This window comes from Halichoerus grypus, chromosome 6 (genome assembly GCF_964656455.1).
Source record: "Halichoerus grypus chromosome 6, mHalGry1.hap1.1, whole genome shotgun sequence".
NCBI classification, from domain to species: Eukaryota; Metazoa; Chordata; class Mammalia; order Carnivora; family Phocidae; genus Halichoerus; species Halichoerus grypus.
The window spans coordinates 38970520-38997213 of record NC_135717.1 but is presented as its reverse complement, the minus strand read 5'-3'; the positions used below and the strand labels follow the sequence as shown (position 1 = coordinate 38997213).

General features: G+C 65.4%; 2 protein-coding genes across 12 annotated transcripts in view; one reads left to right on the top strand and one right to left on the bottom strand.

The window, feature by feature from the left end:
• Positions 1–5522, top strand: part of TSC2 (TSC complex subunit 2) — a 34008-nt gene extending 28486 nt beyond the window's left edge. For all 10 annotated transcript variants that reach the window (XM_036083271.2, XM_036083270.2, XM_078074967.1 and 7 more), the window contains 10 exons: positions 736–866; positions 1320–1816; positions 2058–2133; positions 2391–2477; positions 3220–3406; positions 3718–3857; positions 4749–4827; positions 4909–5000; positions 5094–5192; positions 5283–5522. In XM_036083271.2, the coding sequence (XP_035939164.1) occupies positions 736–866; positions 1320–1816; positions 2058–2133; positions 2391–2477; positions 3220–3406; positions 3718–3857; positions 4749–4827; positions 4909–5000; positions 5094–5192; positions 5283–5453 (1559 nt within the window). In that variant the 3' untranslated portion in view covers positions 5454–5522. The remainder of the gene's footprint in view (positions 1–735; positions 867–1319; positions 1817–2057; positions 2134–2390; positions 2478–3219; positions 3407–3717; positions 3858–4748; positions 4828–4908; positions 5001–5093; positions 5193–5282) is intronic.
• Positions 5523–5524: 2 nt separating this feature from the next.
• PKD1 (polycystin 1, transient receptor potential channel interacting) overlaps positions 5525–26694 on the bottom strand; it is a 42332-nt gene continuing 21162 nt past the window's right edge. The window contains exons 13-46 of one of the 2 annotated variants that reach the window (XM_036083261.2): positions 26494–26669; positions 26163–26296; positions 21978–25594; positions 21665–21814; positions 20244–20387; positions 19813–20092; positions 19512–19725; positions 19246–19429; positions 18770–18922; positions 17938–18082; positions 17207–17830; positions 16746–16902; positions 16225–16477; positions 15949–16144; positions 14679–14849; positions 14456–14599; positions 14155–14365; positions 13941–14067; positions 13019–13135; positions 12878–12927; positions 12447–12631; positions 12242–12335; positions 10656–10774; positions 10374–10576; positions 10101–10295; positions 9545–9684; positions 9100–9212; positions 8771–8918; positions 8572–8700; positions 8172–8346; positions 7735–8025; positions 7519–7653; positions 7135–7440; positions 5525–7039 (exon numbers count right to left, since the gene is read on the bottom strand). In XM_036083261.2, the coding sequence (XP_035939154.2) occupies positions 6572–7039; positions 7135–7440; positions 7519–7653; positions 7735–8025; positions 8172–8346; positions 8572–8700; positions 8771–8918; positions 9100–9212; positions 9545–9684; positions 10101–10295; positions 10374–10576; positions 10656–10774; positions 12242–12335; positions 12447–12631; positions 12878–12927; positions 13019–13135; positions 13941–14067; positions 14155–14365; positions 14456–14599; positions 14679–14849; positions 15949–16144; positions 16225–16477; positions 16746–16902; positions 17207–17830; positions 17938–18082; positions 18770–18922; positions 19246–19429; positions 19512–19725; positions 19813–20092; positions 20244–20387; positions 21665–21814; positions 21978–25594; positions 26163–26296; positions 26494–26669 (9948 nt within the window). In that variant the 3' untranslated portion in view covers positions 5525–6571. The remainder of the gene's footprint in view (positions 7040–7134; positions 7441–7518; positions 7654–7734; positions 8026–8171; positions 8347–8571; positions 8701–8770; positions 8919–9099; positions 9213–9544; positions 9685–10100; positions 10296–10373; positions 10577–10655; positions 10775–12241; positions 12336–12446; positions 12632–12877; positions 12928–13018; positions 13136–13940; positions 14068–14154; positions 14366–14455; positions 14600–14678; positions 14850–15948; positions 16145–16224; positions 16478–16745; positions 16903–17206; positions 17831–17937; positions 18083–18769; positions 18923–19245; positions 19430–19511; positions 19726–19812; positions 20093–20243; positions 20388–21664; positions 21815–21977; positions 25595–26162; positions 26297–26493; positions 26670–26694) is intronic. The other variant, XM_036083262.2, reaches the window with a different exon arrangement.

The following is a 26694-nucleotide window of genomic DNA, read 5'->3' as shown; positions in this document are numbered from 1 at the left end:
CGGGAAGGGCAGCGAGCAGACGGGTTCTGGCAGGCAGCTAACAGACCGCGCGTGTGCAAGGGCTGTATGTGGGGCGGCCGCGGGCTGTGCTAACTTGGTGGCTTCTCACCCCCACCCCCGTCCTGACACTGGCACAGGAAATGCTGCTTTGGGGCGTCGTGGCCTTTCCTTGGCGCTCCTGGCTCCGGGTTTGGCTTGGGCTCCGATGGCGCGTCTCTGCTTTCCGGAACGGGCTCCCCGTCTGTGTGTGCACAGAGGGTTTCCTCCCGCATCAGGCTTTTCCTCGGGTCCAGTCAAGGAGGGACTCCGGCCTCCACCTGTTCCTGGGAGCTGGTCTAGGCCCACCGCTCCTCCTGAGCTGAGGCCCCGTCTTAGATGGGGGCTCTTCCCTGGTGGAGGTCTGTGCTGCCCTTGCCCATCTACCTCGCTGAGCAGCAGGGGCGGGTTCTGTGGACCCTGGGATGCGGATCCCAGGGGCCAGATGCCCCCCTCATCCCCACCCTGGGAGCCTGTGGAGACATCCTGTGTCGGGGGCCACACCGCGCCCCTCTGTGCCCTCCTGCAGCTGACTTGATGGGGTGTGGGTGGCTCAGAGCCACAGGCAAGGAAGGCCTGGGGTGAGGCTGTGGCGGGGCCCACTGCGCTCTCTTGCTGGGGAGAGGCTGGTACCTCTGAGGCCATGTGAGCTCCCAGGGGCCGGGCCAGCACCTAGGAGCCCCATCTGTGTCCTCCCAGACTCGGCGGTTGTTCCGGAGGAGGGGAGCCCGAGCGAGACTCATTTGTCCGCGGAGCCCATGGAGTTGGAGGACTTTGAGGCGACGCTAGGCACAGACCGGCGCGGTGACCGCGCTGAGGCTTACAGCAGGGTGAGTGCCTCGGGGCGCCGGAGCCGCCCGAGGTGCCCTGGGGGTGCTCGCCCCTGGGAGCGGGAGGAGGGTACTGTGGGACTCCGGAGGGACAGGGCCTCGCTCCAGGCTCCGTGGCGCACACGGACTTGCTCAGAACTTTGGCAAGTCTTTTGCCCCCCCCCTTGTCATTTAAAAAAAGGCTAGCTATCTTTCCTAGTCCGTGCTGCGTGGACAGTCTGTGGTTCCCCAGCGGGCCCTGCAGATTGACAGCTGCTGGTCGTCGGTGTCCCCTGCTTGGCATGGGGCACCGGCAAGTGCCATCCTGGGGGAGAGGATGCAGCCGTTCGCTTGCCGCTGAGGGGCTCTGTGGCCCTGCCAGGGGGGTGGGGGGGGTTCATCGCCTCCAAGTGAACCCCTGGGTGTGCTCGCTGGTACCTCCTGACGGAGGTCCCGTGGACTCCTTCTTGGCAGTCATCTTCGAGCTCCAGCCAAGAGGAGAAGTTCCCTGCAGAGGAGCTGGCGGCCGGAGGAATCCCCATCGAGCGGGCCGTCTCTTCCGAGGGCGCCCGGCCTTCTGTGGAGCTCTCCTTCCAGCCCTCCCAGCCCCTCAGCAAGTCCAGCTCCTCGCCTGAGCTGCAGACCCTGCAGGACATACTTGGGGACCCTGGGGACAAGACTGATGTTGGCCGGCTGAGCCCTGAGGCCAAGGCCCGGTCCCAGTCCGGGATCCTGGACGGGGCAGGTGCCTCCTGGTCAGCTCCAGGCGAAGAGAGCCAGGGCCGGGGCCCCGTGCAGCCTGAGGGTCCCTTGCCTTCTAGCTGCCCCCGCTCCCCCAGTGGCCTGCGGCCCAGAGGCTACACCATCTCTGATTCGGCCCCATCACGCAGAGGGAAGAGGGTAGAGAGGGACGCCTTCAAGAGCAGAGCTGGGGCCTCCAATACTGAGAAGGTGCCAGGCATCAATCCCAGGTGAGCCTTGCCCTCTGGGGCTGGAGCTGCTGGAGCTTTTGGACGGTCCCCATGGGGACGTGGTGCCCAAGGGGCCCTGCCACAGGCTGGGCTGCAGGTCATGTGGCCTCGGCCCTGTGGCTGGTTGGAGCCACAAGAGAGGCTCAGGTCTGCTGCCCTGTGCGTGGGCGGACGGTATTGGCCGTGACCCTGACCTGGCCCGCAGCTCCCAGCCCAGCCCTCCCCGTCTTTCCCCCTGCAGCTTTGTGTTCTTGCAGCTCTACCATTCACCTTTCTTTGGTGACGAGTCCAACAAGCCCATCCTTCTACCCAATGAGGTGGGTGGGTGCCTTCTCTCCCCTGCGGGTCCCCCTGGAGCGTGGGTGGGGGGTGTCGTGGGATGCCCTAACTCTTAGCGGTGGTGGCCATAGCCCAGGCTTGCGGAACGTACAGCCTTGGCTCCCTGGGGCAGCCTACAGTGACCTTCCCGCGTGAGGAGAGCCCTCCCTGGAAGGGCATCCGGCTGGGGCTGGTGGTAGGGCTGGTGGCAGGGGACGGCCTCCGCCCAAGCTCAGGCAGGGCTCTGTGGCTACAGTCCTTCGAGCGGTCAGTGCAGCTTCTTGACCAGATTCCATCCTATGACACGCACAAGATTGCCGTCCTGTACGTGGGAGAAGGCCAGGTGAGGCTCCTGGGTGCGAGGGTGGAGTTGTGTGGCCTTCCTGCCTGGGGTAGGGGTCAGGGTCTGCGCCCTGGTCCGCCACAGAGCTCAGTCACTGCATGAGCTGCCACGTGGCCGGTGCTCAAGGAGCCCTATGCCAGGTACCATTCCGGTGCCAGGGACACGACAGGAGTGACAGGTGAGTGTTTGAGCTCGTGGTGCCCAAGGGAGTGCCAAGCACTGTGGAGGTGGCGGCAGGTGCTGGGATCCCGCAGGTGTGATCCTCGCACTGGGGATCCAGGCGTGGAGAAAGCGAGGGACGGGAGTGTCCTGTGCGGGAATGGCAGGTGCGGGTGGCTGGTGCCATGTCCACCGCGTGGGGGATGGGAGGTGGGGCAGGGAAGTAAAGGGGAGGGTGGATGTGGACAGCGGACGTGGACAGCCTCGTGGGCTGTTCCCAGGGAGGTGGGCGGGCCGTGAATGGTTCTGAGCAAAGGGTTCAAGGTGACTCGGCCTAAGCGTCCGGAGCATCCCTCTGGCTGCCGTGTGTGAGAACTGATGGAAGGCGTGTGCTGACGGTCCCTGTGAGGGGCAGGGCTGGGGCCTGGGGCCGGGATTCCGAGGACTGCCGGGCTTCTGGATGTGTTGGGAAGGTCCTGTGGAGCACATTGGCTGGGAGTGCAGGACAGCCTTGCACAGACTCGGGGCCCCCGGGAGCCGTGGGGGGAGGGGCGGCTGCCAGCGTGCTCCTCCCTGCCCACAGAGCGACAGTGAGCTGGCCATCCTGTCCAACGAGCACGGCTCGTACAGGTACACGGAGTTCCTGACCGGCCTGGGCAAGCTCATCGAGCTCAAGGACTGCCAGCCCGACAAGGTGTACCTGGGGGGTCTGGATGTGTGTGGGGAGGACGGCCAGTTCACCTACTGCTGGCACGACGACATCATGCAAGGTACGCGCCAGGCCACGCCGCTGCTGCTGTCGGCCGTCAGGCCACGGGCGGGGCCGAGGGCCTGCCTTCACCAGTCTGGGCGTGCAGGCAGCGAGGGGGCTGGCGGCTCTGCTTCCGGAAGCTGTACTTCCAGAAGCTCTGCCCTCGGGGAGAGGGGTGTTGTGCTGCCGGCCGGCCAGGCACTGAGAGCCTCTGGGGAAGCCAAGAGGTGCCCCCCCACCCCGCCCCCCTCCCCGGCCCCACCGACACCAGCCCCACCGACACGAGCCCCGAGCAGCCCTTGTGAGCGCTCGGCCGGGTCCGCCTTGCAGCTGTCTTCCACATTGCCACCCTGATGCCCACCAAGGATGTGGACAAGCACCGCTGTGACAAGAAGCGTCATCTGGGCAACGACTTTGTGTCCATTGTGTACAACGACTCCGGCGAGGACTTTAAACTGGGTACCATCAGAGTGAGTGGGGGTGCTGGGGGCGGGCCCGGGCAGGGTCAGAGTGCTGGCAGCAGGGGCCCCGGCCTCCCGTGCAGCCCCCCCTGGGAGCCAACGTCCTTCTCTGGAACAAGGACGGGGACAGTGGCCCCATCGGTTTCCCACGGAAGCTGGGGCACCGGCAGTGGCGTCGTGGGGAGTCGCGGAGTTGCTGTGCATGCGTACTTAGTGGGCTGTGGGGCACCCAGGTGGTGCTCTGTGTCTCCGGAGGGGCTCCGAGTCTGTCTGCCCGGCACCTCCTTTGTGTACCCACGGCAGCTGGGGTCGGTCTCTGGGTCACCATCTTTCTCAGAGGACGCCGCTAGGGCTCGACGCCCCACGGCGGGAGGCGGGCTGAGTCTGGGAGACTTGTCACGGGGTGTGGGGGGGATATGCCAGACAGCTGTGAGGCCGGGGAGTGGGGAGCCCGGGGCGGCCCCAGCGGCGGGGGTGCCGGTGCTCAGAAGTTTGTGGGTGTGTTCTGAACACAGCGGGGAGCCTCGGGCGAGGTCACTGGACAGAAGCCAGGAGTGGGCAGGGGTGCAGAGCTGGGGGCTGGGCACGTGCCGAGCTCCTTGTGCTGCTCTTGGGTGACAGGCAGGTGGCAGCTGGAGCCACAGGGAGGGGAGGACAGGGGCCGCGGACCTGTCTGGGGTCATGACTGAATCCGAACTTGGGTGGATTCAGTGGTTGGGAGCCAGATGTGGAGTAGGTGGGGTTTTGAGAGGGAAGGCAGCTGTGCCCCTAGGTCCGGTGGGAAGGAGGGTGTGAGCAGAGCCCAGGCTTGTTCAGGTAGCAAGCCACCCGCCCCGATGGGGAAGGAAGAGGCGGACAGTGGTCCTCGGGGCCGGGTGACCTCTGCTGTCGTCCGGGCAGGGCCAGTTCAACTTCGTCCATGTCATCATCACCCCCCTGGACTACGAGTGCAACCTGGTGACCCTGCAGTGCAGGAAAGGTGAGCCGTGGGGCTTGGGGGGGGGGGGGTGGGGAGGCACTCGGGACCCTGAGCCCTGGGGTGAGCTCTGTTTCTCCCCAGACATGGAGGGTCTCGTGGACACCAGCGTGGCCAAGATCGTGTCAGACCGCAACTTGCCTTTTGTGGCCCGTCAGATGGCTCTGCACGCAAACGTGAGCGGAGAGGATGGCCCAGGGGGCAGGTAGGAAGGGCCCACAGGTGCCACCCCACGGGGGCTCACCACTCCCCCCTCCCCCCCCCCCCAGATGGCCTCACAGGTACATCACAGCCGCTCCAACCCCACCGACATCTACCCTTCCAAGTGGATCGCCAGGCTCCGCCACATCAAGCGGCTCCGCCACCGGGTAGGGAAGGGGGGGGGGACCCAGACCCCCTGTGGTGGGTGGGTGCCCCCCTGCCTCGGGGCTGGCTGCTGAAGTTCCCGTCTTGTGCAGATCCGGGAGGAAGCTCACTACTCCAACCCCAGCCTGCCCCTGATGCAGATGCACCCCCCGGGCCACACCAAAGCCCCTGCTCAGGCGCCGGCAGAGCCCATGCCCACATATGAGACGGGCCAGCGGAAGCGCCTCATCTCCTCCGTGGATGACTTCACGGAGTTCGTGTGAGGCTGCCCCTCGCGGACGTGTGCGCGTGAAATAAAGCCGCGGTGCCTCCTGGCCCGCGTGGCTCACACACATGCAGTCAGCCAGCTGGTTTATTTGACTTTGTCCGGTGGGGGTGGAATCAAGGCTATAGCTTGGGCAAGGCCCCCCCTGTCCCCCCCCAGCCGTGGTACGGGGCCTGTCCGGGCCACACACGCCATCACACACGGTCCTGTGCTCATCTGCCCCAGCCCCAAGAGCCAGCCCCCGGGGAGGGCTCTTTCCACCTGACCACCTTGTTCTTGCCCTCGTCCTGCTCCTCACCCAGACCTGGCACCAGCAGGTCTGGGCCCTGCCTTCTTGCTGCGCAGCCTTGGGCACATAACAAGGCCCCTGGGCGGGGGGTGCGGAGAACAGAACTGCCTAGGAGGGGACTGGGCCCTTCTAACAAGCCTCCCCTCTCAGCACCTGTCCCAGGCCGGCCCTGGCCTTCCGGTCAGGTGGGAGGGAGGCCTGCTCTGCCGTCCCCGCTGCCCCTCAACGTGGGTGACAGTGGGCACAGGGCTGCTTCAGCTAGCGGGTCCCTTGGCCCTAATGAAAAATAGAGCGATGTACAAAAATATATACATTTTAACCCCATATAAATTACTGACGATAGACACACATATGGCAGCGGAAGGGGAGTGCACTCAGCAGGGGCACAGGAGAGGTAATAACTTAGTGGGGAAGACCACGGGAGGGGCAGGTTCCCTCCCCGAAGCCTGGATCCTTAGCAAAGGGGAGATGTCTGCCCAGGAGGTGGGGCCGGGCACAGCCCGCTGTACCTGAGGACTCCGGTAATAAATTAGCGTCTCAGAGGCTGGGCACTTGGCCCAATACTGCTGTGTCCTCCCATGGGGAGCTGGGGAGGGGACCCTGGGTCCTGGCTGCCCACATGGCCTCTTTAAAGTGCTGAGACCCCCCAGAGAGAGACAGCAGCTGCCTCCTCCCAGGGGGACCTTCGTGCAGCTCTCCTGCCTGGCCCGAGACCTTGAGAGCGGCAGAAGTTAATACTGAGCGGTGTCTGCTCCGGTTCCTTCAAGAAGCCGGAGTGAAGCCACAGACCCACCCCAGGGAAGGGCTATGAGCCCAGGGCCCAGGGGTTAAGTGCTGCTGGGGTGGACCTTGTTCTTAGCCCGCAGGGAAGCCCTGCTGGGGCCAGTAGCCAGGCCCATGCCTCGGCTGGCCCGGGCAAGACGGCTGGGCAGGGCTGGCCGCAGGTCTGAGGAGGGGCTGCGGGGAGGGGAGGCTGGGGGACCAGTGCTCCTGCGGCCCTGCAGACTCTGCAGCCTTTGCTCCAGCTGGTAGACGTCCTCGGTGGCCTGGTTGAGTCGGTCGAACTGGGTAAGGAGGGCCTCGAACACGGCTTGGAGCCGCGAGGGCTCGGGCTCCCCCCGTGGCCCCAGCCGGCCCAGGCCCCCACTCAGCGTGTCCAGCTGGCTGGAGGAGGTGGAGGGCCGTGAGGTGTCAGAGCCCCCGCTGGGGGGCGGTGCATCCGGGGAAGACTTGGAGCCCCTGGAGGAGCGGGAAGGCAGCGGCTCCATCCCTTCGAAGCGGACTTTGTGGCGGAACTGGGGGCGGCACAGGGGCTCGGTCAGTCCGGCTGCACCCTGGGCTCACCTGGGCCCAGGGTGCGTCCCTCTCCCCCCCACTGGGCCGTACCCACCTCCTTAACCTTGCTGAAGCCCATCCAGAGGCGCAGCCTGCGTAAGAAGAGCTCGACCATCTCATAGTCCTGTGGCTCCCAGGCTGGTCGGTAGAGCTCCCCACGCAGAGCATGGTACCGCCACCGCAGAAGGACTGCTCCCAGCCTCAGGGCCCCCCACAGCCGCAGGGCCCAGAGCCCCGTGCACAGCAGCGGGGACAAGCGCCAGGATTCAGTAGGGCACAGGGCAGGAGCCCCGGACCCAGGGCACAGCACCAAGAGGGCCTGGGCCGCACTCGAAAACGAATTCACGCAGGATGACACCAGCTGCACAGGAAGGGGGCGCGGGTGAGGGGCGCCTCCCGGGCTACGCCACCCTCCCCCGCCGGCCTCACCGTCACCTACCAGAACGGCCAGCTGGGTGTAGGCCACGGCGAGCGCCACCAGGCCCACGGTGGCCCCCACCAGCTCCGGCAGGGCCCGGCACAGCGTCTTGCCGAAAACTGACCACTGGCGCACGAAGCGCAGCTGCTGTGCGGCCTGCGGGCAAGTGGGATCAGCTGACCGAACCCCGCCAGCCCGGCCCAGCCCCCAGCCAGCCCCCGCCGGCCCAGCCCTCACCTTGACCAGAAGCAGGAAAAGCAGCGAGGCGGCCAGACCGCGAGCTGCGGCGCTCAGCTGCGCCACCTGCTCGAAGCTGGTGAAGCGGCGCGGGCGGCGGCGCACGAAGCGGGTCCACTGGCGGTCGGCGGCACCCAGCTGGGCCAGGCGCACGAGCGCCGCGGCCGCGGTCAGTGCCACCAGCAGCCACCGTGCCCAGGCCCCGGGCTGCACCGCGCGTGTACGCCCTTCCCTGTGCCACACGCGCACCTCGGCCACCGAGAAGTACAGCGCGAACAGCAGCAGGCTCACCTGCGGGGGCGGGGCCAAGACTGGCTGGGGCGGGGCGAGGGTGGGGGCGGGGCCGGCGCCGGGAGGAGGGGGTGAGGGAATGGGGCGGGGCGAGCAGTGGGCGGGGCCTGCGCTGGGAGGACCGCGGGGGCGGGGCCGGCACCCACCGAAGTGAGCAGTGGCAGGGAGAGGCCGGCGCTCAGGCGCTGCAGCGGGAAGGGGCGCACACTGAGGGCGGTCACTGCGTGCCCGGATGCAGGGAACTCGAGGCGCAGCGTGATGGCGGCGTGGAGCCCCACGGCCGGGCTGTAGCGCGTGAGCTCCACGAACACGGCGCGGCTCCTACGTGGCAAGAAGGGGGCGGGGTGAGAAGACCTGCGTGCCTTCCCGGAGGAAGGGGCTCTCGGGGCGGGTGATGCATGGACCCGGGAGGAGGTGGAGGCCGAGTGGTCAGTGAGGCTCGTCAGGAACGAACCGGGAGCCGCAAAGGGCCGGTGGGGGCGGTGTGCCTGCCTGAGGTCCTGCAGGGCGGATGGGGGGGGTGGCAGGGAGCTCAGACGACCGCACCTATTGTCGATCCAGTTGTGCAGCTGCAGGAAGCCCAGCTGCGCGCGGCTCTCTTCCAGGCTCAGCCCCAGCTCCTGCACGTAGCCCCCGCTGTCGTACACAGCGCAGTAGCCCCAGGACCAGACACTGCTGACAAGGGGGCAGTGTTAGAGCCAGGCCCTGGCCCCGCAGGAACCCCGGGCGCGCCCTCTGTGCTCACCCCAGCAGGTCTGGTGCAGAGTAGGCCCACGTCTCCGAGCCGTTGTGGGCAGCACTCCCCCAGCCAATGCCATAGTCGCCGGTGCTGAAGGTGCCAGAGGCTGCAGAGCACGTGGGCAGCCCTGAGCCGGGAGGGTCTGGGCAGAGAGCTGCAAGGGATGAGCAGGACTAAACCAGGAGCACTTACTGTTGACCAGCTGCCTGGGCTGGGCCCAACATGATCGCCCCAAACCCTCCCTGAGCCCAGAAGGTAGAGGTCCTGGTTTCACAGATAAAGGAACAGCAAGAAGAAGGTAAAGGGCACATGGCAATCAACCAGAAGCCGCTCACCTTCTTGCAGCCGCACCTGACGCAGCCGTGGGGGCCCCAGCTCTGGGCTGGACCGGTTCCCGTGGATGTAGGGGAGCAGCACGTGCGACATCCACGGCCAGAACTCCTCAGACCTGCCCACAGACACAGTCACACGCTCCACCCCATGGGGCAGGCGGGTCAGAGCCCCAGAGAGCATTGCTCCTGCAGCCCCAGCCCAGCCAACAGCAGGCTGCCAGGGCCACCCGGCGGCACAAGGGAAAGACTCGCATTCCCTCATCTTAGCCTAGTGGTATTTGGGGCAGGTAAGTGTCAGGGGGCTATCCTGGGCACCATACCCAGTCCTGACAACCAAAACTGTACCAAGACACTTGCCCACATCCCCCGGGGACTGGGTTGGACGAAGGCCAGGAAAGATGGGACCTGGTTGGCATCAGCAGCTCCCTGCACTTGGGGGTGTCCGTACCGGGTGATGGCCAGGAAGGCCTGGCTGCCCAGCTCCTGTTTGATGGCACTCTGCAAGCGGTAGGCATGGTTGTGGCATGAGGCATCCCCGTGATTGGCCAGCAGCGTCACCAGCAGGAAGAGCATATACACCAGGAGGCTCTGGGGGCGAGGACAGCCCTGGGGTCAGCCAACCCCACTCGGGCCCACCGCAACAGAGCTGGCCAGCAAACTGCCCACGGCCAGGGTGCCTGGTGCCAGGAAGGCAGCCCAGACACCTGCCGATGCCCCGCCAGGAGTGGGGGGCAGACACGGTCCCGCCGAAGGCTGAGACCACCCTCAGGGTCCCTAGAGGCCAGGCAGTAGGAGGTATTTGACCTGAGCATGAGAAGAGGCAGAGCAAGGATTGGGGTGGTAGGAATCGGGGGTGACGGAAGGCGGGGCGGGGCCAAAGGGCTTCTGTGGGGAGCCAAGGGCAGGTGTGAGGTTTTCGACAAAGGGAGAACCTACAGAAGACACCGCGCTGGCCCAGACGGGGGACAGGAGCACAGCTGCTGGTCAGCTGTGCCTGAGCTCACCCTCAGCATCCCGTGCAGCTTCTTGACCTTTCGGGCTTCCTCCTTTGCCAGGAAGAGCGCAAAGCCGTGGGGGGGCCGCACGCGGGGCACACGCTCGCTCACAGGCGTCACGGCTGGGCTCTCCACCAGGGTGTCATCCTCGTCAGGATGGAGCCGCTTGGCCACCAGTGAGAAGTACAGGGCTTCCAGCAGGACCTACGTCAGGGGTGGGGGGGCATCAGAGGGGCCCGCAGGTGCCAGAGCCTGGCAGCCGGGCCCCCACATCCCACTTACCTTGAGAGGCTCCCAGCCAAGGAAGGAGGCCAGGAAGCTGGAGCTGCTTGAGAAGAGCCACATCACACTCACGCCAGGGGGGAAGCTGGCGCCCACCCAGCCCGAGACCCCCACAGTCGCAGCCACCAAGAGCAGGCTGAGTCCGTGGGCCAGGGGCGCACACCAGGCCGGCAGCAGCCGCCTCCGCAGACCGTCCACCAGCCCTGGGGAGGGAGACAGACCGGTGACAGGCAGCCCACAGGAAGGGGCGCCTAGGGGCGTCCTGGGGACCCCAGAACGCACCTGTGCTGGAGAGCTTTGCCGACTGGGGCTGCTCCCAGGTCAGACCCGGGCTGGGCAGCCCCCTGTCCCCCAGCCTTGGCAGCATCAGCGTCTCTGTCCTCTCCCCGGGGGCGCTGGACCTGAGGCACAGAAGAGGGGAGTAGCCCTGCTCACCTGGCGCCGAGAGGAGAGGCGGCGGGCAGTCCCAGCTCCTGAGCCTCTTCGGCTGTGCAGCCCCCTCCCCACGGTCAGCGGAGAGACGAAAGACACCGCCCCAAGCCGGGTGGACGTGGTGCTGGGGCTCAGAACCCCACCGGGGACTCTGGGGAGGGGCCGCAACACCCACCCTGCTCCTCACGCTGCAGACCCGCGTCAGCCTCCCTTCCTAGCTCCCCCTCACCTCCCGCTTCCTCCACCAGTGGATGGAGTCCTCGCCGCACCGCTGCAGCGGCCTCCAGCCCCGTCCCCAAGCCCCGGGCCTGGCCTGCTCTTCACACCAGCACACTGACTCGGCCTGAAACCTCCCAGTGAGCGCTGCCCACGCCTCCCACCTTCGCCCTCAACCTCCCGTGCCCTGATGCAGCTCTGTGACCTAAGACCGTTCGTTTTTGGATGAGGAGACCTATTTGTCTTTCCAACGCCAACAGTACACGCGCTCTGCAGAACCGGGGGATGCCCGGCGGACCTTGCCGGCTTCAGAGCTGCTCCACCAGAGAAGGGGGGGCTGCAAGGGCAGATGGGGGGCAGGGGGAACGTGACGCGGCAGTGCGACAGGCACCTCCTGGGGGGCAAGCGGGCACACCTGCTGCGGTCTCTGCACAGCTATGCCCTGACCGTTCGCCCCGCGCTGCTAGCGGCCACCTGGCCCGGAGCTGCGCTCGGTGCGTCTGGCTTCAAGAATCTCCTGCGGACACAAGCTGCTCTCGCCCGTGCAGGCACCGGGGGACAGCCAGCCGACACCAGTGACCAAGTCCTGCCCTGCACGCGGCGACACGGGCAGGCAGGGTCTTGGGCTGGAGGTACCGGGTCTGCTCTGCTTAGAGCTACTATCCCAGGATTTCCCCATATTAGAAACCTTTTGAGTCGATTGGCAATTTCTTCATAAAAATACAATCATACCACAGTTATCTGTTTTTATAAAAAGATTCGAGACACTTTCCCCTTTTCTCTGTGTTCTGGAACAGTTTATGTCTCAGTGATTTTTGGTCACTTGAAAATGAGAAGAGTTAAAAGGAACAGGAAAATAGATACTAGACAAAAATAAATTTTATATAAACCATCCAGCCCAGAAATTGAGAAAGTCTTAAAAATATAAAATCCAAACAGTTTCCACCAAAAAACCAAAGGCTATTTAGAAAACATGCCGGGACCCCTCCCTGCAGCCAGGCCCTGCCTCACGCTGGCTGCCTCTGCTCTCCACTCACCACTCTCTTCTGTAGCCTGCGGCCAACGGTTACTGGCCCGGGGCCACCCCGTGAGGTCCTTCCCACACATCGCCCAGCCCTGCAGTGGGGGACCCAGCACAGCACAAGGCTGGGCCCCGGAGGGGAACAGGGCTTCTCAGCCTGGTTTCCCCACTGCCTCCCAACCCCAGGATGGGCACTCACAGGCCAGTGAGCAGATCCGTTTCTACTTGAGTGTCCTGGGTGGGGGCCAGGCTGTTGGCCCCTTCAGCCAGGATCTGCCGAATCAGGTCCTCATCTACGGGGAGGAGCGGAACACGTCAGGGAGGGCGTGGGCCCCTCCGACCCCCAACCTCAGACCCTCCCTGGGGAGAACACGAGGATACCACTCCTCCCCACCCCTGTTCACCTGAAGCCGAGAAGTATTTGGCAGGTGAGGAGGGGCTGACCAGAGAGAGACTGTCCTCCTCTGGGCCCAGCGTGCGGCCCAAGCGGCCCCGGGCCAGCCGCTGCAGGGTGTTGCCCACGATGGAAGGGTCACTCAGCAAGTCTGGCCAATGAAGCGTGCCCTCGCTGGATGGCCAGCACACCAGGCTGCAGGGCACACAGGTCAAACGAGGGAGCCCAGGGGACCATGTGTGCACATACTCCCGAGTCCACCACACACGGACACAAGAGGCTTCCGAGCAAACACGGCTGAGATAGCGGGCGGCAACACCCAGGGCCTGCAAGCACCTGCCGAGGACACGCGACAGCCCACGCAGCCCACACGGCTGTAACACGGCACACACAGGGCTGGCGGACCTACACCAAGGCTCCCATCTTCTCATGGACCCCTACCTTTTAGAATCATCCGAAAATAAGTCACTTTTCATTTGTCCAGCAAAGGCCTATTGGGAAGTGCAGAGAATACCTCAGACTCTGGGCCGCCTGAGGTGACAGGAGCCTCCCCCCCCGGAGGGCCCCTGGGGGCACACTCGCCTCCACGCGCAGCCCCGGGAAGGTGAGGAAGGAGCTGTCCAGCACAGACGAGCCCAGGTAGCTGTCGATGTCCAGTACCTGCGGCCCTGCGGGGGTAGAGCTCGGGCCCCCGGCCACCTACAGGAAGAGGCAGGCGGTCAGCAGGAGGCAGTTCTGTCTCCCGAGCAGGCAGAGCCTAGACTGGTGCTGTGCTAGAGAACGTTCTAGAATGATACACACGTTCTGCATCTGCACTGTCCACACGGTAGCCACGAGCCCCATGCTGCTACAGCATGTGAAATGTGGCTGGTGCACCTGAGGAAGTCCAGGTTAACTGAACACAAGCAGCCCCAGGCGGCTGCCGGTCACTGCGCTGGACTCCTGGCCTACGGCAGACGGTCCTTTCCGAGGAGGCCGCCGCTGTTCGGCCGGTACCTCCCTTGTCTTGAGAGGCCCCGTATGGCTCTGGCCGCATGGGCCGGGACGAGTCAGTCCACGAAGCCTGCTGTGGATTCTTCAGCAGCGGCGGGCCCGTCAGGGAGGCCATCTGGGCTTGTGCACGTGCGAGGTCTCACAGGGCTCTGCTGGCCTCTTGCTAGAGGTCGGCTCCGGTTTGCGATTTCCTCCCGAGTCAGTCTGGGAGCTTATCCTCCCAGGAACTTGTCCGTTTCACCTCGGTCGTATGACAGGCTGGTGGACAGCAGTTCACAGGACCCCCATCCATCCTGCTGGTTTCTATGGCCTCAGTGGCAAGGTCCCCTTGGGTCGCGCGTGAGTTCGACAATTTGCAGTGCTCTGTTTTCTTGGGTCAGTCTAGCCAAAGACTGGCCAGCACTGCTGACCTCGCTGACTTTCCCTGTCTGGCGGCCACACTGGACAGCCCTTGGCACAAGCGGCAAGGCCCACACTCCACCCTCCGGGAGCTCCGCGGTGCCCAGCCCACCTTGCTCCGGGACATCCGGAAGAGAAACAGGATGACCAAGTAGACGGGATAGACAACCACACTGGACACCAGGCCGACGGCAACTGTGTCAACACTCAGCGGGATCAGAGCGGACACAGGCCCCGCGCTGCGTGGCAGGAGAGAAGAGAAACCCAGGCTGGGTCAGGCTGGAGGGCGGGAGGGGCCACCCGGACGCTCACAGCGCGGCACCCACCTGTAGGCAGCGTCTCCCACGACCCCGTACCACACAGCGTTGGCACCCAGGAAGAGGCAGAGGAGGAGGACGCAGCAGGTGGCCCTCTGGACGCGCGTGAAGCGGCTCCGAGGCGGCCGGTCCCAGAGGGACAGCCAGATGTGCTTGTCAAAGAAGCCACGCTGCAGCTCGGCCACTAGGAGGCGCCGGAACCGCCGCAGGGCCGCGTCACCTAGGCAGAGGGCACGGGAGGGCTTCAGGAGGCCAGAGGCGCAGGGCCACCCCTCCAGGCCGCTGGGGCGGGGACGGGCGGGGCCCTTACTTGCTGCCAGCACGTCCTTCTCCACGAGGCCGCCATTGGCCTCGGTCTCCACCGAGAGCCAGTCGTTGACCAGGAAGAAGGTGCTGCGGGCGTTCTGCAGGTCCCTGACGATGACGTGCTGCAGGAACCAGGCGGGGCTGAGCCCTGAGGGGAGGGGGTGCTGAGTCAGGCGGAAGGGCGCTGGCGGGGTGCCAGCGGGGCGGCCACAGGCGCCCCCACAGACCTTTGTTGTCGTGCCACACGCGGATCTTGCGCACGCTGCCCAGGCTGTGCGGGGTGGCGATCTGGAACACGTCTAGGCTGTTGCGGCGGAAGGCTCTGTCCCCGTCCAGGTGCCGGTGGCCACTGCGGCCCTCCGCCCCGTACAGCATGATGCCCACGTGCGCCGTGGTACCTGCGGGTGGGCGGACACGCAGACCAGACACGTGAGCCCGGGCACGCCTTCCTTCGTCCACCAGATGCGGGCGGGTCCTGGCTCCACACGGACCCACGTCAGCTACCTCAGTGCGCCAGAGACTTGGCCCCCACGGTGCGCGTGCTCGGCATCCGAGCGGCTTAACCGAGTGACTGCGTGAGGCCCAAACGTGGCCTCGAGCTCTCCAGTCCGCTCTGGGAACGACGGACCAGCGCGCTGACCGGCGGCCCGTCCCCACGCACCCGCCGGTTCCCTGTTCCTCTTCCAGCGGTAAACGCGCGCAACGTTTTACAGAACTGGGTCCTCCAAAAGGTGAAAGCACGGGAAGGAAGTGAAAAGTGGGAGCACGGAGAGAAATTCCGATCAAAAGTCACCAGGCACGTCGACACCGCAGGTGGTTCACTGCAAACGTTCCCACGCAAACAAGGACAGCGGTCAGGAGAGAAGACGAAGGGGGTGCACAGGAGAGAACGGTCAGAGGGGCAGCGTGGCAGGGCACGGGAAATCCTGCAGCCACGTGGGGAGCACCGTCCAGACCGCGCGACAAGTTTTGCATCAAGAAACCAAGCGCGGGGCGCCTGGGTGGCTCAGTCGTTGAGCGTCTGCCTTCGGCTCAGGTCATGATCCCAGAGTCCTGGGATCGAGCCCCATATCGGGCTCCCTGCTCCACGGGAAGCCTGCTTCTCCCTCTCCCACTCCCCCTGCTTGTGTTCCTTCTCTTACGGTGTCTCTATCAGATAAATAAATAAAATCTTTAAAAAAATTAAAAAAAAAAAAGAAACCAAGCGCTTTGGTTTCCAGTGAGTCTAACATCCAAGTCATGCTGTCCTCGCTCGCTAGGGGTACCGTCTTCCCAGTAACAGCTTATGCCACCCACACTGACCGTCCGCTCGCTCAGGCTGGCAGGCCCCACACCCGGGTGCCCTATGCGGCCGGAGGGCCCCGAGAGGCCTGACGAGCTCCTATATACAGAGCAGTGGGTAAACCAAGCCCTCGGTCTGTCGTCTACAAGGGACAGTGGCCAGAGAGAGCAAGCAGGGGCGGCCCGGGGGCCTGGACGAGGCAGCCCCTCCCTCACCTGAGCCTCGGCCCCAGCCGGTCTTGACCAGGATCTCGTACTTGAAGCGGCCCGCCTTCCCGCAGAAAGGGATGACGCGGACCCGGCTGACGTCCAGCTGGTCCAGCTTACGCAGGATCACGGCCATGACCGCATAGGTCACCAGGCACACGGAACATGTCAGCAGAACGATGTAGTTCGTGCCTGGGGCCGGCTCCTGGGGAGACAGAGCCGTCAGGCTCGGAAGCACGGCCCACGCTCCACCTCCTCAGGACGAAGGAACGTGGTGCCACTCACTGGGAAGATGAAGTGGATGTGGCTGGGGGGCACAAAGAGGCTGGCCCCGAAGGCTGTGAGGTGGCGGGTAAGGCAGACGGCCTGGCTGGGCGAGGTCTCCTCCAAAGGCACGAGCCCCTCTGTCCTCCACATCATCTCCTTCTCACTGAAGTACTGGCACAGGGACGTGTAGAGGCCCACGGTCACTTCCAGCGCTGACCAGTGGAAGTGGCTGGTCAGGTTCAGGTAGTAAGTCCCGCCTAGGTCTCTGGTCCTGGGAGAAGTTGGGGGAGCGTCACAGCCACACTCTGCCCAGCCCCAGGCTCTGAGTGACAGCGATGTTCTGGCCCCCGGCCTCTCGGCCGAGCCACCCCCACCACATGTCGCCAGGGCAGCCCACGTCCCGGTCCTCCTGCCGCCATAGCTGTTCCCGTGGGGAGCACACAGGACCTTGGCACGCACGGATCAGACCACGTTCACCCTGCCCTCAGGGACCAGCCCCACCCCACCGATGGGGCCTCTGTGGCAGGGCATGTGCTCACCCCGGGGCGATGAAGAAGGTGTAGGGCCTGTGGTCGTCACCCATCAGCTGCTCCAGGCTGATCCTCCTGCTGGCCGAGCAGTTGTGCTCGTTCGGCCGGGGCGCCGAGTGCAAGTACACGGCCAGGTAGGGCTCAGGCTCCTCGGGCAAGTAGCGCTCTAGCAACACAAGCACAGGGTCGGACGGAAGCCCTGGGCCATTCCCGCACCGTGGGTGACACCCGCGGGAGCCCTCCGGAGCCCTCCCTCTCCGTGCCGGCGTGGCACCTGCTCTGCCCTCATCCCTCACCGCCCTCGGGCCAGGCCCCCAGCAGCCTGGGGAGCGGGAGGCAGGCTTTACTGAAGGCCACAGAGTTGGGGGGTCCATGAGAAACACTGGCTCACCCCACCCCCTGCCCCCAGAGAGGCCGGGCCAAGGCTGAGAGGAGGCAGCGGCCGCGAGCGCCCCGCCCCTGGCACCCACCACTGAGCAGCGTGTAGGTGAGCTGCACATGCAGCCCGGCGGCGGGGTTGCTGTTCTCGGGGGTCACCACAACGCTGACCGAGGCCTGGGGCTGCACGACGGCGGAGCCGGCAGGGGTGGGGGGGCGGCCCCGGGCGGCCTGGTCTGAGCTGTTGGGCACTTTCACGGTGATGGCGCGCTCTGAGGCCAGCTGCCCGATGGGGATCTGAGCCCCGGCCTGCGTCTGGAAGGCCATGGAGGCCACCTTGGTGGAGACGGTGTAGTTGCTGATGTAGCCGAAGGGGAAGGGGTTGGAGTCAACCAGGAACATGAGCTGCACCACGTCACTGAGGTTGGACAAGGCCCCGCTGAAGGCCGCGGGGATAGAGAAGTGGCAGCCGGGAACCGAGGTGTTACCCTGGCAAAGCAGGCTCAGCGGGTCCGAGCGCTTGCCCTGGGCCACGATCTCCTCGCCCGCCAGCGTCAGGGGCTCCTCATTGAGGACGCGGGAGCGCATGAGGATGCACATGAGGGCCGAGGAGAGGTGATAGGCCCTGGACGCCACCATGAGCGAGGGCGGCTCTTCGCCCAGCTCTGAGGGCTGTGGGCCCTGCATGTCGGCACTGGCCAAGTGGATGAGGTCACCTGCAGGAGCAGGAGGGGTTGCAGGGGGTCACTTGTGGGGGAGATGCAGGAAGCGGCTGGGCGGGCAGGGGGGGCGCCACACACACCTGCCCAGCCCTCGCCCACACCTGTGATGTTGAGGATGCTGTCGGCGATGCCCGTGGGCGTCCCAGTGCCGGCGGCAGTCTCGGCCTGCAGGATGCGCATCATGCCCTCAAGCTTGTGCAGCGTCTTCTTCAGGCAGGAGCCGCACACCAGCTCCCTGCTGGACACCTGCAGGGAGGCCAGCACCGTGTTCTGCCCTGCTCCGGCCCAGCTGAACAGGGCTACTCCCCCTCTGGCCGCTCAGCCCAAGCTCGGCTCCAGCATGCTGGCCATGCTGCTGGCCGCCCACTGTGGCCATGGCCTTTCCCCAAGCCCCTCCATCTTGCAGCTGGAAAAGCCACCCAAATGTGGGTTCCACCCACATACCTCCCTACTGAAAACTCTTCCATGACTTCTCCCCACCCACAGACGAGGTCCAGCAGAATGCCACCCTGCGTCCCACCCCAAGCCACATACATGGCCATGGGAACCACGTGTCACAGGGCTCCCCACCTCCCTGGAAAGATTCTCTGCATCCTTCTCTGCTGAAGGCTCTGCAGCAATTTCCCACCCCTATTGAAAGTGGTCTCAGCCCCCAGTCCAGTCCCTGAATCCTGGATGACGATGGTGGTAGCTCTCAGAGCTGCAGAAGCCAGGTCACGTGCAACCAGGGGCTGGAGCAGAACGGCACAGGAACAGCCTCTTCCGTCTGCCCTCCCTACAGCTAGGCTGCTCCTTGTGCCCCGGACCACCATGCACGGTCGCCGGAGGGACAGAGGCCCCCGTGGCTCACACACTAGAACAGCCAAGGACCGGCACGTGACTGGGGAGACAGGCCAGCACAGGGTCTGCCAAGGGGCCTGAGCTCCCCCGTACCGTGCACTGGGCCAGCGCCGCCGCTATCTGCTGGATGTCATCCACGGTGTTGACCCGCAGGGAGACCAGGGTCTCCGTGATGTTCTTGCGTATCTGGGCTTGCAGCTGCCGCCTGGCATCCAACTCTGCTGCTGCAGCCACGGCCGGCTCGGACTGCGGACAGCAAGCACAGGGGAGCCCTGAGTGGGCAACGGGCGGCCCCACCAGCGGTGACGGCAGGTGCCATGCAGGCCGTCTCAGCCACCACGAAACTCGGGTGGTGGCTCAAGCCCTGTTTCCTAAGGAGCAAAAGGGGGCTTTCCCAAGACTCCTTACAGGGGGTGGGCATGGAGGTGGGGGAACCCACAGGTGGGGACAGTGGAGAACAGAGGTTATTTCAAGGAGACGCACCAGGGGACTGATCATTCGCAAGACCTCGGGGACTGGCCCGGCCCCACCCTCCCGCTGAGGACAGACGAGAGAAGGGGAGTCCTCACCCCCGCACCGGCCTCATTGAGCACAGTGATGAGGGCCAGCGAGTACTCGATGACGTGCTGGGGGTCAGCCTGTCTCAGTAGCCTGGGCAGCATGCTCTCCGTGAGGCTATGTAGCCAGGTCATGAGGTCCGAGGGGCCTCCTGGGGGGTCGCCAGGAGGCTCTGGCAGGGTGATGGCCAGAGAACTGTGTGCAAAGGCCCCCGGTGAATGAGTGGCAGTCCCCGCTCCCACCTGCCACCCGCCCTGACCTCCCTGCCCAAGCTCACCTGTTGAGGGCGACCACAGCCGCACCCAGCTGGTCCTGCACGACCACGGCCAGGCCCACCTGGAAGTGGGGTGCAAACCCAGGCGGCAGCACGGCTCCATAGGAGGAGAGGCTGCCCCTATAGACGCAGAACTCCTCGCAGTGGCCCTGCCGACAGCGCCGCAGCAGCAAGGCGTATACCAGGGGGGCGCTCGCATCTTCTGCGTCCTGCCAGCCTGCGGGGCCCCCACAGTGTCAGCCGCGCCCCCAGAGTCCCTGCGGCCCATACGCCGTGCCTCCCTGCCATCCGCAGCCGCGCTCACCTGTGCACTCGAAATGCACCTTGGTGGTGAGGGCGCGCACGGCGTCCAGCGGGAAGAGGCGGCAGGAGCCCCCACGCGGGGGCCGGTTGGCGGAGAGGCGGATGGAGGCGCAACCCTCCTCCTCACCCGAGCGGCCCAGCACCGTGAGGGTGAACGTGTAACCCTCGCCGTCCCGCAGCACACCGCGCCGCAGCACCAGCCGCATGCCCGAGCTGCCCGTTGATGTGGTCGTCTCGTCCAGCACCAGCGTCTGGTTGCTGAAGGTGCGCGCGGCCCAGCGCTGCGAGGCGACATGCAGAGCCGGCGCTGAGGGGCGGAGCGGCCACGCCCCACCCTCTCCCGGGGCCCCGCCCCTCACCCGGTCCTCTCCCCGAGGCCCCGCCCTCTCCCTCCCCGAGCGCGCCCCCCCCCCACCCCCCAAGCTCGCTCACCCCCCGCTTGGAGCCCCTGCTGCAGTTGTCACAGCGACCCTCCAGGTACACGTAGGAACTGCGGCTTACTGCATACACCGCCTGCGCCTTGCAGGACACACACTCCAAGGACACGATGGGTACCCGGCCCCTGCGAATCAACACCTGGGGACAGGGTGGGATCACAGGGAAGCCATGACCTGAGCCAGGCCCTCTGCTCCTGGGGCCCAGACCCGAGTCTGCACAGTGCAGTGGGGCCGCGGCTCATGGGGGAGCTGGGCCTCTGGCCTCTGCCTTGGTGCCGTTCTAGTTGGGAAAGCTCCTCTGAGCCCAGCCGCTCGTTAGCCTAAGGTCCAGCTGCCCAAGGCACTGTGGGCTCAGCCCTCACCCACTACGTTCAACTGGTTTTGTGTCTCCCAGTCTGCGGGATGGTGGTGGACACCCAAAAGAACAGAGTCCACACCAGGTTTCTTTTCTGTAGCCCCCAAGGCCCAGCATGGGCCCAGCACACACAAGGCCCTTAGGTGCTCACCCACACACAGAACGGACGGGTGAATGCCTGTGTGGGGAGAGAGCAGCTGTGCACAGCACGGCCCTGAGGTCCCTGCTGCCCTGGGACGGGGCCCACCTCAGCCAATCCAGGCCCTGCTCTAAGCTCCCACCTTGCCGGACAGCCCCTCTGGACAGGCCGGCTGGAAGAGCCTGATGCTGGGGACAGACAACCCCGTGCTGGGCACCAGCAGAGCCTAGCACACCGGCTCCCATCAGCACACCTCACCCAAAGGCAGCAGGAGTGGTTGCCCTGGGGTCACCCGCTCTGTGGTCCTGACCTGCCTGGAGGATCCAGGGGAGAGGAATGTTGAGCACATGCACACGCGTGGGTGAGATCAGGCCCCTCCTGTTCAGTAACGAGAACACCCATGCTCTGGGAAGGGGACCTGTATCGTCACAGCACCTGGGGCCCCTCAAAGATCTGGAGCGCCACAGCCACGTTTGGAAGGAAACAGTGTTGAAGCGGGATGTTTTGTTAAAGAGAAACTATCAAAAGTAGTAACTCCTGGGCGCCTGGGTGGCTCAGTTGGTTAAGCGATTGCCTTCGGTTCAGGTCATGATCCTGGAGTCCCGGGATCGAGTCCCACATCGGGCTCCCTGCTCAGCAGGGAGTCTGCTTCTCCCTCTGACCCTCCCCCCTCTCATGCTCTATCTCGTTCTCTCTCTCAAATAAATAAATAAAAATCTTTAAAAAAAAAAAAAAAAAAGTAGTAACTCCTAAGGAGAACCAGCAGCTTCTACCCAGAAGCACCACAACATAGGAAACCCTCAGTGTTCGGTGCTACCTGGGGGCAGACGGCCCTGTACCTCAGCCCTCCCCGGCAGCTGTGTCCACCCTGGGGGCCCGGGCTCTGCCTTGCTGGGCTAAGGACCAGGCCAGCAGCACCCACCGTCTGGTTCGTGGCCTCCTCCTTCCGGCCTGCCTTCCACACGGTCAGGTTGAAGGTGTACTCCACGCCGGCTTGCAGGCGCTCCCGAGGGACGGTGACCACGCTGCTCCCCCGGGGCCCGAAGGTCAGGGTACACCCACCGGTCTCACTCTGTAGCCACAGGGGAGAGGGTGTGAGACCCTGGATGGCTTCAAAGCAGAGCCTGGCTCATGGCACAACTGGGAGAGCCCACTGCCTATGCTGGACTCAGCACGAATGACCGAGGGGGCGGGGGGGGGGGCAGGGGACGCCCATGCCCCGCAGTGCACCTGACCTGTGTCGAGGCCACACAGGCCCAGTGGAAACTGAGTGGCGTCTGGTCGCCATCCTCCAGGTTGGGATCGTAGGATTTGCTGCCATCTAGCACCAGATCCTGAGTGTCTGACCACACGCGGTACGAGCCGCCCTCAATGATGGGCACCAGGCGCTCGGGCACCACTGTCACGTTGGCTTGGATGCTCCGTGCCAGTGGTGTGTCCCCAAATGACACCATGAACACAAAGCAGTAGTGGCCCACAGGCAATGCCAGCCGTGGCACCACCAGCTGGGGCCGGCTCATGTCCACACTGGGCAGGGCCACGGGGGCCATGCGCCCAGGCCGCTGGCAGCTGGCGGCCCGGTACACCTGCCAGTGGTACTCGGTCTGGTAGGTGACACAGTCGCGCAGATTGACGTGGGCCTCCAGGTAGTTGCGTTGGGAGCGCCGCATCAGCAGCTGCGGGGGCAGGGCCACATCCACCTCGGGCTCCCTGCAGGCCAGCACGTGGACAGTGACCGTGGCCTGCGCCACGAAGAAGCTCACCAGGTTGGAGGCATTCACCTCCATGCGGTAGTCCCCGGGCCGCAGATAGGAGTGTTCAGCCCAGGGTTCCTCCGTGTCCTCCACCGGGGCCTCATCCCCGAAGTCCCAGCGATAGGCCACACGCCGGGGGCTAGGGCTCGTGGCGGCCTCGAACCGGGCTGAGCGGTTGGTAAAGCAGCGGCCGCTGCGCAGCACTACATGCTGGATGGCGTCCTGGACCTCCGTCACAAGCGTGAGGTTCACCCCACCCAGCTCGTTGAAGGCACGCACGTGGATTTCCAGCAGCCCCGCGGCCACGGGGGTGTAGGTGACGTCACGGCCCGACAGGATGACCAGCGAGTCCCCCTGGACCTTTTGCAAGGAGAAGTACCACGCGTAGGCCACACGGGACCCCCGCTGCACCCGGGCTGTGAAGTTCCTCTCTGTGCCCGTGGGGATGCCCGGCTCGCAGCAGTTGGGCACCTGGAGCCCACCCACGGCCTCTAGCACTAAGACGCGCACCTGGGCCTGGGCCCGGCTCACATGGTTCTCAGCCTGAACGCTCACCACGTAGTCCCCGACCCGGGGGAAGCTGCGGGAGAAGTGGGGACCGGGCAGCGCCTCCATGACAGCCCCGCTGACCTGCAGATAGAAGCGCACGGCAGAGCCAGCAGCCAGCACGATCTGAAAGTGGACCAGCTGCCCGGGCTCCGCCACCTTGCTGTCGGCCCACAGCACCAGGCCCACGATGGGCTCCTCCACCGTGAGCTCATGGGTGGCCATAACCCAGCTGACCGCGTTGGAGGCGTTAAGCCGAACGGAGAAGGTGCCGGGGTCACGGAAGACCACGGCAATGTGCCGGCCGTGCCTACTGCCACCCGGCACCGTCCAGCACCAGCTCACGTTGGTGCCTGAGTCCAGCTGTCCCCAGAAGGGCACAGAGGAGCCGGCGGCCACAAAGCTGCGGTCCAGGTCACCGGCCCTGATGCTGAGGCCGCTGACGGGCACCTGCACAGCCACCTCGAGGGTGACATTGGCCGAGCCCAGCTGGTTCTCAGCCGTGACCGTGACCAGGTACAGGCCGGGGCTGGGGAAGGCGTGGGTGGTGGATGGCTCTCGGGTCACCCAGCTCTGTCCTCCCTCCAGGGACCAAGTATAAATGACGCCACTGCCACCAGCCAGCTCAGCAGAGAGGGTGACGCTGGCATTGACCGAGGCCGGGTTTGGGGAGGCGGTTGCAGCCAGCCAGCCCACGGGCTCCACAAAGTCCACGGTGCGGTTGGCCGAGGCGCTGCCCAGCATGTTGGCAGCCCGCAGCTGGACGTGGTAGGTGCCGGCCTCGAGCACGGTGAGCGAGAAGGTTTTGCCACTGCCAGTAAGGGCCGGGCCGCCGTCCCGCTGGGCGGCCCAGCTGTAGGAGATGTTAGTGCCATCCCTGACCACGGCCTGCAGCTGCAGCGTGCGGTTGGTGGGAAAGCAGCAGCCGCCTCCGCCCCCCACCACCTGCAGCCCCTCGATGTGCTCCAGGACGTAGACGAAGATGCTGTCCTGCGCGGCACCCACCCCGTTCTCGGCGGTAACGATGATGGTGAAGGTGCCCACCGAGCGGAAGGTATAGGAGATGGTGGGGCCCCCGGGGATGGGCGTGCAGCGGTCGCACAGCACCCAGGAGTAACGCACGTCGCTGCCGGCCTCCAGGGATGTGGTGAAACTCACGCTGCCGTTGAGGGGCACCACCGTGCGGCTGGCGTTGACGCCGAGGCCCCGCACGCACTGCTGCACCGTGACGTTCAGCCACGCCTCCGCACGGCTCACCTCGTTCCATGCGCTCACCCTGACGGCGAAGTGGCCCGTGCTGTTGTAGGCATGGGTGACCATGGGGCCCTCGAGGCGCCCGCCGTCCCCCAGTTCCCACAGGTAGGTGGCGGGCCTCCCGTGGCCCACGGCACAGAACAGGTAGGGCCGCCGCAGCTCCAGCACGCCAGAGCTGTTGACCCGGATGCCCGCGAGCTCCACGGGCTCCTGCACCTCCACGAGGGCAGAGTCGTTGGCAGCTGAGATGTTGTTGGACACAGCAACCGTCACGAGGTAGGAACCTGGGTCCGCGTAGGTGAACGTGGCCTCGGGGCCCCCAACACGGTCAGCATCCTCAGTGCCAGAGTCCCAGGTATACCGGTAGAGGAACGGGGGCCAGGCACGAGCCACCAGACGGGCCTCCTCCCCGAGCCGCACAGACTGCCTCTCGGGCCACAGGGTCACGTTGCCCACCTCAGGCTCCACGCACACGCTGGTGAAGTAATGGGCCTTGTTCACACGGCTTGACAGGACCAGCGCCAAGGGGAACGTCCCGCTCCGTGTGAAATTGTGTACCACTGTTGGGTCCCCCGCGATGGTCATGTTGGATGAGCCGTCCCCGAACGTCCAGTCGAAGACGTAGTGGGCCGGGTCCCCGGTGACGTGGGCTGTGAACCAGGCGTGGGGCTGCGTGGCGATGCAGGCCGCCGGCTCAATCCATAGCACCTCCAGGACGAAGACGTGCACGGGCCGGCTCAGGGCCAGGTGGCCCGCGGGGCTGGACACTCCCACAGTCACCGTGCAGTTCTGGGCCCGGAGGTACACGTGCTCCACTGTGGCCTCGAGGCCCATGAGCACCGTGCCGTCCCCCATGTCGAAAGTCCACGTGACATTGTCTCCTGACTCCAGTGTGGCCCTGACCGTAACAGGTGCGCCCTGCTCCACAGCTGGGCTCAGGCTCACGCTCAGGCCCCGAAGCTCCTCAAAGACGCGGATGCTGAGGCAGGCTGCCACACTGCTCACCGTGTTGTTGACCTCCAGATGGACGCGGTACACACCCCTTGAGGCGTACGTGTGGTTGACCTCCGGCTGGGGCCGCGTCACAGCCGGGGAGCCATCCCCGAAGTCCCACGTGTACAGGATGCCCCCAGGTGAGGGCAGTGGGTGTGGGGAGAAGGTGACAGACTGGCCAGCCACCAGGACGCGGCTTCCCACGGCCACGGCCACGGCAGGTAAGGTGGCGCGCACACTCACGGGCACTCGCTGCGTCAGGTTCTCGAAGGTGTTGGACACCAGCAGGGTCAGGTTGTACTCACCTGGGGAACAGGCCCGAGTAAGGACGAGGCCAGGGCCACCACCACCACCAGCTTGGTGAAGTCACTACCGAACCCCATGTTGCTGCGCACCGGGGCCCCTCGGGACGACAGAACAGGGCCCCGGGCAAAATGTAAAGGGAGAAAGTCCCTGGACCCTGCCCTGGGGGCGTTCGCAATGAGGTGTGCGCGGGGTGCCATCAGCACCGGGTGAGACACGGGGCTTAGGCAGGAACGGGAGAAGGAGCAGACCTCCTCTGAGTTAACAGCGAGTGCCACTGACAGGCAGAAGTTGGGGGGGGCGGCCTGAGGTTTACTCTGTATTCTGCGTGTGAGGCTTCTCAGACTTTAAAAATAAAAGGTAACCCCTTTCTTCCCCCAAAAAGGGTCTGAGTAGTGGCCGAGGGAGGTCCAGTTTCTGGCCAGGAGACTTGAATCATGGGGCTCAGCAGCCCAGTCCACCCCTCACCCCAGACACCCCTCCTTCACCCTATTTAGGACCCCAGGCCCTCAACCCAGACTAGACAGAGGGGACTGTCCCCACAGCAGGTCGGTGGGCCCCAGCCCTCACCTGGGATGGCATAGCTGTGGGTGGCATTGTGCTCCACCAGCACCTGGGCCACCGTGGGGTCTGGGACCTGGAAGGACTCATTGTATGGAGGCTTGAACTGGCCGATCACCTGGTCACCGTCACCAAAGGTCCACCTGCCAGGGCAGCGGGAGGGCCATGAGCAGGCTGGGGGTGGGTGCACATTGGCCCAGCTGCACCCCCTCCCCACTCCCAGGGTCCCAGGCACCCGGCGCCTCCAGGCAGGTGAGGAGGCGGAGGCTGGCGGGAGAGCCTGGCACCAGCCCCACCCGGGCACGGCCCACCCTGCTGCCCACCGGCCAGGCGCACTCACAGAAAGGCCACCTCCACAGCCGAGTCCACCAGCACATGGGCGGCCAAGGCCAGGGTGGCATTGGGGGGCAGCACGGGCGGCACCGCAGACACCCAAAGGCCCCTCATCCTGTGCATCCGCTCCACGGTAACATTGTAGTTCACGGTGACATTGCTCACGTGGTTGGAGGCCGTCAGCTGCAGAGACAGGGAGCGTACGTGG